General features: G+C 39.6%; 1 protein-coding gene across 1 annotated transcript in view; it reads left to right on the top strand.

Annotated features, from left to right (window-relative positions):
- Positions 1 to 9939: 9939 nt before the first annotated feature.
- The window catches only part of ADAMTS19 (ADAM metallopeptidase with thrombospondin type 1 motif 19), a gene marked incomplete at its 5' end in the record, with an annotated part of 160394 nt that continues 157945 nt past the window's right edge, over positions 9940 to 12388 (top strand). Inside the window, 2 exons of the mRNA XM_082784065.1 lie at positions 9940 to 10024; positions 10934 to 11544. Of these exons, the coding sequence (XP_082640191.1) occupies positions 9940 to 10024; positions 10934 to 11544 (696 nt within the window). The remainder of the gene's footprint in view (positions 10025 to 10933; positions 11545 to 12388) is intronic.

Genomic DNA, 12388 nt, shown 5'->3' with positions numbered 1-12388 from the left:
TCCTGAGGCAAAAACAAAACAACATTATCTCATCTGTATTGTGTAAATAGCCATCTTTTCTAGGTAACTGCAAGAAGACAAATTATACATGTAATGCATATCTAAAAAAAGAGTACAGGACAGATAGGCAAAATAGTTATTTATTAATATACTATTTTATTATTATATAATATATAATATAATAATATAATAATATATTTATTAAAAACATTATTATTCATTTAAAGCAATATTCTATTTATGAACAACTTTGTAGAACAGGCTAAATAGGTTTCAAGTCACATTTAATTCACATTTGCACTTGCAAAGGTCCTGTGTTTTTCAATCAGCAGCTGCAGTTCTGTCTAATTTATATTTCTGTATCTCTGTTTCTGATGGTAAGATACCTAAGTGAGTTTGCATCTTGTTGCAAACCAAACAAAAGGAAAAAAAAAAGACAAAAATGAAAACAACAACAACAACAAACTAATTTGTCTGAAATACCAAGACTTTATTAGTACTTACTCTACAAACAGAAAGTCATATTTTGATTTCAGACATGAAGGGGAGACCAAAGCATCCCTAGAGGCATTACAGACTAGACTAATGCTTTCAAAATCCACTGAGTAATATTTGTTCTCACTTACTGAGAAATGGAGGAGCTACAGCTAGAAGCTGTTTTGGCTATTTTCAGAAAAGATGTGGGCTAATTTGAGAGAGTACAGGGAACAGCAACAATGGCAAGAAGAGGTCTAGAAAACATGAGTATAGAAGCATGTCTAGTGGGAAAAGACTGAAAAGATGTGTTGGGTCTGTTGGGCACAGAAAACCCTGAAGAGCAGTGCATGACAGACTGCTGCTGAAAAGATAAAAAAGGAAAAAAAAATTCTTCTTGTCTTAAACTAATGAAGTATAGTTTCAAAAAATAATATCAGACCTAAGGAAAAAATAGGCTTTGTAACAGTTATGATAGTTTAATGCTGGAACTAATCACTTGGAGAGCAGGTTTTACCATAACAGAGGTTTCATATATCCCGACTGATTAGATAAGCAACTGCCAGATAGACACTGGCATTATGACTGTTTCTTGTGTAGGAAGCCTTATGGTAAGGAAACGAAGCACGGAAATATTATATGAAAATTAGGTCTCTCTGTGGGTCAGAATTTTCATTGCTATAAGAATAAACTTATTTTCACTTCATGGATGTTCGCAAAAATTCTTTCATGGAGGAAGAGCTGTCCTGGGGGACATCCCTCATGAAGGGAGTGCTGGACCCTAAATACCTGCGATGACAATATTTCATTGCAAAAGAGTGCAGCTGGATCAGTTGACAAGTTGTCAGTGATACGCAACTGAGAATCCAAAATCAGACCTAATGCAGCAATGAGCAGCAATGAAATGAAAACCAGAAATATAAGGGAAATATACATTCTGTGGTTAAGATGTTATCTCTAACAAAGTTACATTGACACCAGCCTTGCTAACTACAATGCAGTTTAGATTTTACCAGGCAACACAGCCTTTTGGGCAATGCTGACATAATACACTTCTCATCTTCAGGGTGCTCTGCTAACAGGAACTAATAACCCTCTACGATGGAAATCTTTGAGCTCTTTGTTGACTGATGCTTCCTGGCTTTGGCTCATGATGAGCATTTTGCAGCTTGACAATTTGTTTATTTGTACTCACCAACTTCATTGAAGTACATCAGCTTCTGTGCTTTTATTCTTTTCTGTCCCAGTGTAATAAGATGGAGAGGGAGGAGCTGAAGAGTAAAACTAAAAACATCTCTTATTATGTCATTTTTTTCCACCACTTCAACGCAAGCTACTAAAGAGTAGCTTGGAAACCCTTTAGCCATGTACCCTTGGCTTTTTACTTGTTTAACAGGGGTCTTGCACAACTTGTGTTTTATGTTCTGTCACCGTGATTTCTCTATAGTTTAGCTGGTCTCCTGGTGCCACTGTTTGCCATTGGCCTGCCTTCAGAGCAAGTGCCTGTGAATAGTACTCATATAGTATGGAACATACCATATGCTTTGACAACTCATGTGGTCTTAATGGGTTTCCCAGTTACAGAGGCTAAAAGAGCAAGGCAGCCTGTTCAGCAGGCTACCACATAACAGTTCTTATGAATAAATCCTTTAGATAGGAAAAAATAAATCATTTCTACAATGTTTGTTTTTTATCTGGTATATATAATGAAGTCTTTCTCTCCTGCGGTGGGGGAAAGTGCAAATAGGATATCCACAATGTCACTTAAATGAATAATGACCTGGAGGCTAGTTAATTTCTATAAGCTTCATGATCTCTTTAGTGCTTGCAGCTAGGTGACACGTTGAAGAAGGATGTCTAGAAATCAGTGATTATCTTTGTTCATCTATGCTTTTGCATGCTTGCTTTAAATCTATACAGAAGAAACACAGCTTTCAGAAAACAAGGCCATTTATATGTCTCACCTTGCAAAACAGTAAGGAAATAAAATGTTGCATGGAACACTTCCTTTGATTTACTTGCAGCTTTTGAAGCAGCATCTCATTATCTTCTCTTTACCCACTTCCGTTTTCTTTGATTCTGTTATCTTAGTCAGCTTTAAAACACTTGTATATTGGCTTCTCCTCATCCTGGATCCATTCCCCTTACTCTTGTCTTTTTCTCTGCTTGAGTTACTACCATAAAATGTTTTCTTACATAATAAAAATAGTAGTGCTTCTATAGTGACATGCTGAAGACCACAGAGCAATTTATTTCCCAGAATATCTAAAACACATTCATTTTTTTAAACTTTTCTTGGAGCCGTATTTTATATTATACAGGGCTTGCCTATGCTGCTTTTCATATTCTTCTCTTATATATTAACACTCGCATTCTTGCAATGCAATGAAATTTTTCAAGCTTATATGCTTTTCAATTATACCGATTTCTTGGCATAAATAATTAAATAAATGAAATATAATAGTTATAATATATATCATAAGCTACACTAATATAAATGAATTACATTTGTACTACTCAACCTTTTAAACTGTGCATGTAAGATACGCACAGGATTTTTTTATCTCTCTCTATAATTCTTCGCATGTGTAAAATTAGAATAAATTCTGAAACAGACCGGTTGCCTAGTAGGGTTGGGTTAACTACGGATGACTAAATCTTTCAAGCTTGCTGGATTAAACACAGCAGACTTTTACCTAACATTCAGTAATAATCTAATGAATTTGTTAATTATTCTGGTTTGACCATACATGCCACAGAATTTGAAACTCAGATTCAGATGTCTATAGATCCTGCTATCCTTCATTGTACAGTTTGTATTCAGCAGCCCCCACCTCATTTTTATGTGGGACATGCAGGTAGGGAGAGGATGAAGTAGCCTAGCTAAGTTCCTTTGTTTCTGACATAAATTAGGAGGGGCTACAAATTCTTTAAAAATGAACACTATGGTCCCTTATGGGATAATTTTCCTGCAGGAAGCAGATTTTCCACAATTTTTGATCATTCAAAATTTCCTTGATCTTCTAACTTGCTCTTACAACTTGGCAGAATTTTTAGTTCCAACATTTATTTCAAAGAGAGACTTCCTTCCATTATGAGAATGAATGGCTTTCAAGCCATTCCTTATTATTACTGCTCTGGCAGAACAGAAAGAATGAAAGAAGAGCTAAGAACTTTTCTCTTTATAAATAAATGATAATGCAATTAATCTACTCTGTCCTATTAGCTAATATTTACAGGTATTATATACAGTAACAAATAATGCTAAAACTGTAAAGAGTATTTCAGACTTGCTTATTTTTAGATACCCTTCATTATTTTTAAATGTATTTGTCAAGAAGAACCATGCAGAGTGTTAATGGCTACTATGAACATATTCTTCTTAAGTAGTCTGTGCTAATGTATTTCTTTTATGCATTATGATAGTGAAAGCAATACATTGCTTTTGATCGTAAAATGCACATGGTGTTGAATACAGGCAGTGTTTTATAAAGACTGGAACAAGATTGCAAGAGCACCTATAATACAACTTTAAGCTTCCAGGCACTGGCCTTAAAAGTAATTTTCATTTAAATTCAAGTATGCATAAAAATCATGGAAGTGTTGGAACCTTAATTCTTACTGAAGATCTGAGTCAAAAGAAGATCTTTAGAGGTCTTAAAAACTAGAGGCTATATCAAATATACCCTTAGAATGATTTTGAGTTTGGAAATTATGAAGGACAGAAGTATAAAGGATAGATAGCTTTGTCAGGGAGGTTGAACCTGATGATCTTTCGAGGTCCCTTCCAACCCCTTCAATTCTGTGATTCTGTGATAAGTTAACCTGTTACTGCTTCTATTTTTTATTATTATTATGCCCATGTTGCATTTTATATCATCTTCCACCTAACTCTTTAAAACAAGAAATTTGTTTCAGAATCAAACTAAGCGTGCTTTTACTGACAATGGAAATATTTTTTATGAGATTCCTAAAGCCACACAAGGTTCTGAATGGCTATTTTCACCTTTTCTCTGATGACAGATATATCTTTGACTGTTTATTTGTTCACAATTCTCAGCTATCTACTTAAATGCAAATTAAGCTGTCCCTTCCTATCTTTTTAATCAGGAAGAAACTCACAAAAACATTCTTTTCATGATCTTGAAAATCCTGCAAAAACATTATCCTTGTGAGTTGTTTGAATATGAAGAAAAGCTCAGGAAGTTGATGGATTTCCTTTTTATATTGAAATAAATCAAGCAGAGCTCTGACATCTTTTATGTACAAAAGAAACTTTACTAAATTGGTCAGTACTCACAAGCATAGGTTTAAATTTGGAGGAGGTAATCTGTATTCTTTTTTTATTTTTTCTTAATATATTTAAAGAAATTAAATATTAATACCTTAATATTTTGTTATTTCTTGTACTGGCTTTTTTATTGGCTTTTTTTTTTTTTTTTAATGTTCAGGAGGGAGAGGTCTGATTTCATCCTCCTATAAAAAAGCTTCTTCCCAAATTAATAGTATAGTAATAGTTTAGTAATAGTTTTCTCCAAATAGTTTTCTCAGGTTCTTTCTGACCTGAAGGTTTCAAATTTGAAGCCCTATTCTTTTAAGATGTTCCAAAAATGATGATCATTCTAAATTAGCCCCATTACTGATCAAGTGATATATTTGCATGACAAATTATTTCCAGTTTAGAGATTCATGGATGCTCTTTGTGGGACATTTTAGCCGTGGAAGTTGTATAGGACTCAGGTTCATAGAGAACACCTTGGTATATTTTTTTAATTTTTTTTTTTTAAAGTGGCTTCATCTTGAGTACTTTGGCATCCTTCTCACTGCAGACTGAGCTATCTGTCAAAATGTCAGTGCCAAGCATCAGCTTTTCTGAGAAAAAAAGTTACCAAAGTGAAAGGAAACAATATAAGGAGTTGTGAAAGTCTAATCTGGTTAAATGATGACTCTGCCAAACATTCTATACAAATAGTGAGCTGTAAGTGTATTTTTACTTATATGTACCACCCACAAAGGTCTGGATCAATTTTACAGTATGACTTTGTGAAATAAGTCACAGCGTAATGACTGTGACTTAGAGTAAATTTTGCTGAATTACCTAAACTCAGTAGGATCATATGAATTGGTGGAGCAACATAATAGCAGAGAACTGCTATGAGCTTAGCTTTGCACTTTCAAAGTTTTTGCGCTCTAAACTAGTAAAGGTATTAAGCTCACAATAGTTCAACACAGATCTTACGCCATAGGTCATCTGATCATAGCACTGAGTTGAGATACAACTGTGAGATTTGCTCTGAAGGAAGATCTGCTGAAGAGAAGTTGTTTGAAGTGGTTTTAAATACATACATTTTAAATAAACCCTTCATTTTGAGCATGTAAATAACAGTATAGAATTACAAACTAAACATTCAGAGTCCATGAGCTAACAGGCAATGGAAATCCACTGTTCTGTTCAAACGATACGCAGTACAATATTTTCTAAAATGAAAAGAAGAAAAAAAAAATCATTTACGCTTAAGTGGAGAAAAATTGTGTTAATTCACATAACTCTTGTAGCTAAAAAAAAAAAAAAAAGTTCAATCTGCATTTGTCATAAGTTTATTTATACTGAGATAACATTTGTAAAGCACCCTAGAAACAGGAAGATGTGAGTTTCTGTTTCTAATCTGAATAGTCATACGATATATGGCCTTAAGGTAGTAAGCACCATTCAAAACAGAGTAGTTTTTTTTTTTTTCCCATTGATCTAGCATATTTTGTTAAGTTGCAAAAATTTGAAACAAATGTACTCCAAGATTTAAAAAAAATAATCAATGATATCATCAATCACATATATATATAAAGCATATGCACAAATAATTAACCACTATTTCCTTGTGAAGGGGATTAAAGGTTTTGGGACTTTTTGGTAACAATTACTTGAGGCAATCTTGTATTTATTGTAAAGCTGAGATAATTTTAAATCACTTCTGTATGTATAAGCTTGATAGCCTTTACAGTTAGATAATTAAATAAAGAATAAAACAAACAAACAAACAAACAAAAACAACCAAAACAAACAAACAAACAACAACAAAAACACAGAACAAAACAAAGAAAGTCTCTGACTGACAGTGGTGTCAATACTTCTAGAAGCTGACATTTCAAGTATGATTTGCCCATACTTATCTTAATCCCTAGAATTAAATCACTGAAACAGATTCAGTACGAGCTGGGGAAAATTCTGCCCTTGCTAACATGATTCAGACAAAGGTAAGAGAGTAACTGCAGCACAGATTCAAATAAAGCTAGTTTGTGAAAGATGAAGAAAAAGATTAATGGTTCCAAAAGCTGGCTCAAGGTGCCTATCTGATGTCACCAGAGATTGGGTTTCAATCATGAATGACTGTGGCACAGTGAGGAAAGGACTCCTCAGCCTCTGGTGGGGCCTGAGGGGGCTGCTGCCCTGCCAGTCCCAAAGAGACTGACAGTGCAATTCTGCAAGTTTACTGCCATGGAGGACTGAAGGAGAAGAAATTGCCAAATCTTCATTTATTTCAACAGAATTAGGCTGATTTATCTCAATCAGGAAGGACTGACGAGTACATATGCTTTACCTCATTTTCTGCAATTTTTTTCCCATGTTAGTGAGATGGTCTGGATCATTGTTATACTTTACAAATCAACACATTCTCTATGTATTTGCAATACTCCATAAGTCTCTCAGAATGCCAGCATGCCTGAATCTTTCAGATATGGAGTTTTAGGGATCTGCTGGAGGAAACTAAATGTATCTTTCTGAGTTGCTCTGTACTGAGTTTGAAGGTAGTATTTTCAAAATGTATTTATTTAGTATTTACAAATGCTGAGTTAATTCTAGCCAGCATGTAATATATTCTGTAAAATAAAAATTATTTTGCAAAGAGTTTTGGTAGCTTTGTGATTAACAAAATAAAATGCCTTTTGTACGGTACATGTGGATACAATATTATTCTCTGCAACATAAATGCAGTATGAAACCATTGTTTTGTTCTTTTAATTGTTATTCTTTTAGACTTCTCTGCACTGGTCTCATGGTGACGACAGTTAGCATGTGGGCTACAATACCGTATACCAGTATTAACCTATGACCAGACTCTTTGTTAGAACTAATGAACACCAGTAGGGGCTCTGTTTTATAGTGCACTTTCACCAAAGTTAAACATAGGGAACTTCCCCCTATATTTTTACTTTAACTATTGAAACGATAAAAAGTAAACATAAAATGAGCTACAGAAATTTGTTGCAGCTCCAAATGTTGACTTTAGCTTGCATTTTATTCGTATTTAGAGCCTCACTTGGAAATTTTTTTTGTTTTTATTTTTGTTTTTTGACTGGTGATAAAGTCAAATATATTAAAGTCTTTCTCAATTGGCTTCTTGCAGTCTCTTTACCCCCTGTTGCTTGTGTTGAAAGGGCCAAATTCTGCCTACTTTACTGACAAAAGTAGTTGTCTTTTTAGCAAGACTGTATATGTAAATAAGAGAAGCAAAATTTGGTCCAAAGGGACAAACTTCAGCAGAATGAAAACAGCTAAATTCACAATTTAAAAATGTGTATACACATGAGATATCTTTTTTTACCTATTCCTGATGGTTGTCCTTTAAAATCTTTTGTGAAGCAGCTGTATGCACTTTAAGATTTTCTCAGTGTATTTCTGCATCTTCTGTATTTATTTATTTATTTTTAAACACAATCAGACATAGTATTTGCATAGGAGTTTATAAGCCATATCTTACAGTATTCACTAAACAGTTGTAAAGAGGGTTTTGATAGTGGAAAATTTGCAGTATAGGGCCTGTTAACTAATTACAATGTAAATTAGCATGTATGTGGTTATTTACTTGGGAAACAAAACATCAGTTAACATGGATTTTAAAGTTAATCTAATTATCTGACAAATACTGGTTTGCAGACTCTGAAAAACTCCTCTCTTCTTAAATGGTTAGGGTAAATGTTATTTTTTTTTCCAAAGCTTTTCTGATTTTGCTTACTGTAAATTTGCTCAGTTGCCATAAAAGGACCATTCTATGGTAACTTGTTTCCCATAAAATCAAACAGCTAATCAAAAATAGTATTTGGAGGTAGCCGAAAATACATACCCATGCCGTACAGGTTTCAAGCAGCTATTGAAGACAGCAGAGTGCAAACCCCAGATGCATTTGGCTTCCGTGGAGTCTAAATGTGTTTTTTATTTGGAGCCCAAACATGTGATTTTTGTTTGCTTTCCTTTTCATTTTAAACATCCAACTTTTAGGAGGAATTCTTGCAACTTCATAGCTTGCCCTTAACAGCACAGATGGCTTTCTTCTTCACTGTAGAGTGCTCTGCTTTCCCCTAAGGCAAATTAGTCACCTTTGACACCACCAACAGTAGGTGAAGCAGCAGAAGTTATGATAAGAGATCAGGCTTATAAAGGGAGATGTTTACCTGTTGCTTCTGCAGCTCATGCTAATGTTAGATGTGCGTTTAAAGATTTTGCTCGCCTCCTCATTTAATCGCTCCTCTGCTGACTAGGGTTGGGGTGTGAAGGGTTGGGCTTCCCTGTATGGCTACATCATGGGGGCAAAAGGAGTTTAGAAGAGAAGTACAAAAACATGTATGCATATATATACATATATATGTGTATATACATATATATATACACACACACATATATATAATATATACATATATATATAATAATATAAAATAATGTGATGTAAATACAGTGAAATAAATAAAATAAAATAAAATAAAATAAAATAAAATAAAATAAAATAAAATAAAATAAAATAAAATAAAATAAAATAAAACAAAATAAAACAAAACAAAACAAAAAATAGGTTGGGAACGGCGATTCCCCGCCATTCCCGAGCGGAGGCACAGCCCGCAGGCGGGCTGAGTGCGAAGCGCGCAGCCGGGAGGTGGGCGTCCCGCACCCGCCGGGTCTGCGGGGGGCTCCGGGGTCTCCCCCCGTCCCGGTGCCCGGGGAGCCACCCGTCCGGGGGGGCTCGGCGGCGGGTGCCCGCCCGGGCGGGGCGGGGCGTGGCCGTGCCGGGGCGGTGCGGGCCGGGTCCCGTCGCGTCCCGCCCCGTGGGGGCGAGCGGCGGGCGGGGGCAGCGCGGTCGCCGCCGCCGCCGCCGGGGCGCAGCTGCCCGCCCGCCGCCGGGCGCTGTGTGCGCGCAGGGGCCGCGCTGCCTGCGCTCGCTGCCTCCCTGCCTCGCTCCCTCCCGCGCCGACGCGCGCACACAGGCGCGCGCGCGCAGGCACAGGCGGGGACGCGCCGCGGGCGCTTCGCATCCCGCGCTGCCCGTGCCGCGGCGCCCAGGTGGCCGCGCTTCGCGGGGTTCCGCGGGGCTCCGCGCTCGCCCCCCTGCCCTGCCCTGCCCTGCCCTGCCCTGCCCTGCCCTGCCCTGCCTGGCCCGGCCCGGCCCGGCCCGCGGCGCCCCGCCGGCAGCGGGGCCGATGGGGACGGGCGGGAGGATGCGCCTGAGCCGCGTCTGCTGCGTTTTCTACCAGCTGTGCGTGCTGTCAAGCGGGCTGGCCGCAGGTAAGTGCGCGCCTTCCGCTCCGCGGGGACGAGCCCAGGGCCGGCTGCCGGTAGCTCCCGGTGCCGGTAGCCGCCGGTGCCCGTCCCGTGCGAGCGGCGGTGGCCCACCGCGCGGGAGACGCGGGTTTCCAGCAGCAGCCCTGTCATCGTCGTGCGGCTTGCCGAACGCCTGGGGATGCGCGTAAAGCCGCCCGGTGTCTCAGGCTGATATGGGCTGTGTGCGCTATTATATAATGGAAGTACGGCGCGAGTTTTGGTTCAGTTGTGATAATGGTGTGCGTAGTACACAGGCGTCATTCGTGGTATCTGAGTTCGGTTACAGTGCCGGTGATGCAGCGTGTGCACGCGTCTGCCACTTGTACGTGCACTTGCAAGCGTGTAGCTGTGGAGAGTGAGTGAATTTGGCTACATTTTTGAAATCGGCGGGTTTTATGGAACGTGCTGAGAGCAAGGTTGACATTTTCAAATTTTTTTTTTTTTTTTTTTTGCTCAACTTTTCCCTTATATATATATATATGAGCTCTGTGGAAAGGAAAAGTTGCCACTTTTCTGTCTAAATGAAGAAGGTTTTGTGCAACTTATTGAGTGGAGATGATGGCCCCACAGAACATACCCAGCTGTTGGGACAAACACACCTTCTGCCCAGTTTGAGTGCCATCTCCCTCTGTGTTAACCAGGACACTGCTCTGTGTCAGATCGCCCTGAACAGGCACAGGGACATCTAGCATCTAGCCCATCTGCTAAGGTCAGGATGGAAGGGCCAAACAGAGCCCATTGTGTTTTGGGTGGTGTGCTTGGTGGGCTAGAAACCCAAAGGAGCGTGTCGTGAGGCATAGTGCAGGTTTCTGGCTGGCACTGTGTGCAGCTGGGTGCCCTACTCATTTAAAGAATCTGCTGGCTTTCCCACAGGTCTCCATGCTTCGGAAGACTCTGAGGAGTGGGAAATTGTCTTTCCTGCGCTCTGGAGCAGGGGCCAGCAGGAGCCAGCGGGAGGCAGTGGTGGAGGGGGTGGCTGCAGTGCCGACCCCAACTGCGGGAACCGGAACAGCACCCCCAACGCCCCCATCACACCCAGCCCGATGGCGGGCAGCTCCCGGGAAGTGCGCTCCATCTCTTCCTCGGTGGAGGGGCAGGGGCAGGCTGCAGGGGAGGCAGCAGAAGAAGAGGACACCGAGGATGAGTATGAGTCTCAGGAGTTTTACCACTGGTCCCCCCTGCCCCAGGGGTCTGGTGCTGCCTCTCAGTTGCCACCAGCACCATCCCCACCACCACCACCTCCAGCAGAGGATGGAGATGAAGTGCTGCTGAGGATCCCAGCCTTTGCTCGGGAGCTCTACCTGCTGCTCAAGAGGGACAGCCGCTTCCTGGCTCCTGGCTTTGCTGTGGAGGAACGGCTCGGGGGAGATGGCAAAAGCCCACCTGGTGCTGCACAACTGCAGCCTGAGAGAGCTTGTTACTACAGCGGTGCTGTTCTTCGCTACCCAGGCTCCTTCGCTTCCTTCAGCACCTGTGGTGGATTGGTAAGATGACCTTGCATGCAGGGGCAGCACCAAGGTCTCCATCCCAGCATCATCTCCATCTGTTTTTCACTCACAACTCTTTCCTGAGGTCTTTCATATCCTCTTGGGTCATACCTCTACTTGTCCTTATTTTTAACCATTTTGCTATTCATAATTTTTTTAACCCATTCATAATCTTTTCTCAAATCCTTCTGCTTTTAGGCTGTAAAGTTTTGATTTTTTTGTTGCATTTACAGATGAACTTCTTTCTCTCAGTTCCATGCCTTTTTTCCTTTGATCTCTTTTTTATTCCAATGCTACTTTTCCTTCAACTTTTCTCATCTATATTCCTAATTAAATTTTGGTTCTCAGTGTGTACCTGTAATTACCCACCAAGTTCACTCACCTTCCTTTTTTCCAGTATTATCATCTCTTCTTCAGTACATATATCACACTTTTTTTCCTCATTTTCATTCCATATAGAAGTTACCATTCTAATTTTTGTCCCCCTCCTAATCTTCTACATCTCAGATTTCAGGCTTTTCTGTCTTTCCTATTTCTACCAATATCTTATGTCTGCCTTCTCATCTTCATTCTTTCAATTCTCTCATCCCTTTGTCCTTTTTGCAGTACCCCACAACTTCTCCACACATATTGTACCCATAGTTACTTGGATTTGGGATTCCATACCCTCCCTTCCTTCCATTTTCTCAATTGAAGTGCATAATGAATATGTTATCAAAAGAAACATCAACAGAGTCAGACCTTCTGAATAGGTTTTCCTTCAGGAACATTTGCCTTTACCTCACCTATTTGAAAGAAAATTTCACCTGCTGTAATTTCTGTTAGATCACTCCTGATTTTT

The sequence above is a fragment of the Aythya marila genome (genome assembly GCF_965140915.1).
Source record: "Aythya marila genome assembly, chromosome: Z".
NCBI lineage: Eukaryota > Metazoa > Chordata > Aves > Anseriformes > Anatidae > Aythya > Aythya marila.
Note: the sequence above shows the minus strand (reverse complement) of the source record. Positions and strands in the feature narration are given on the sequence as shown.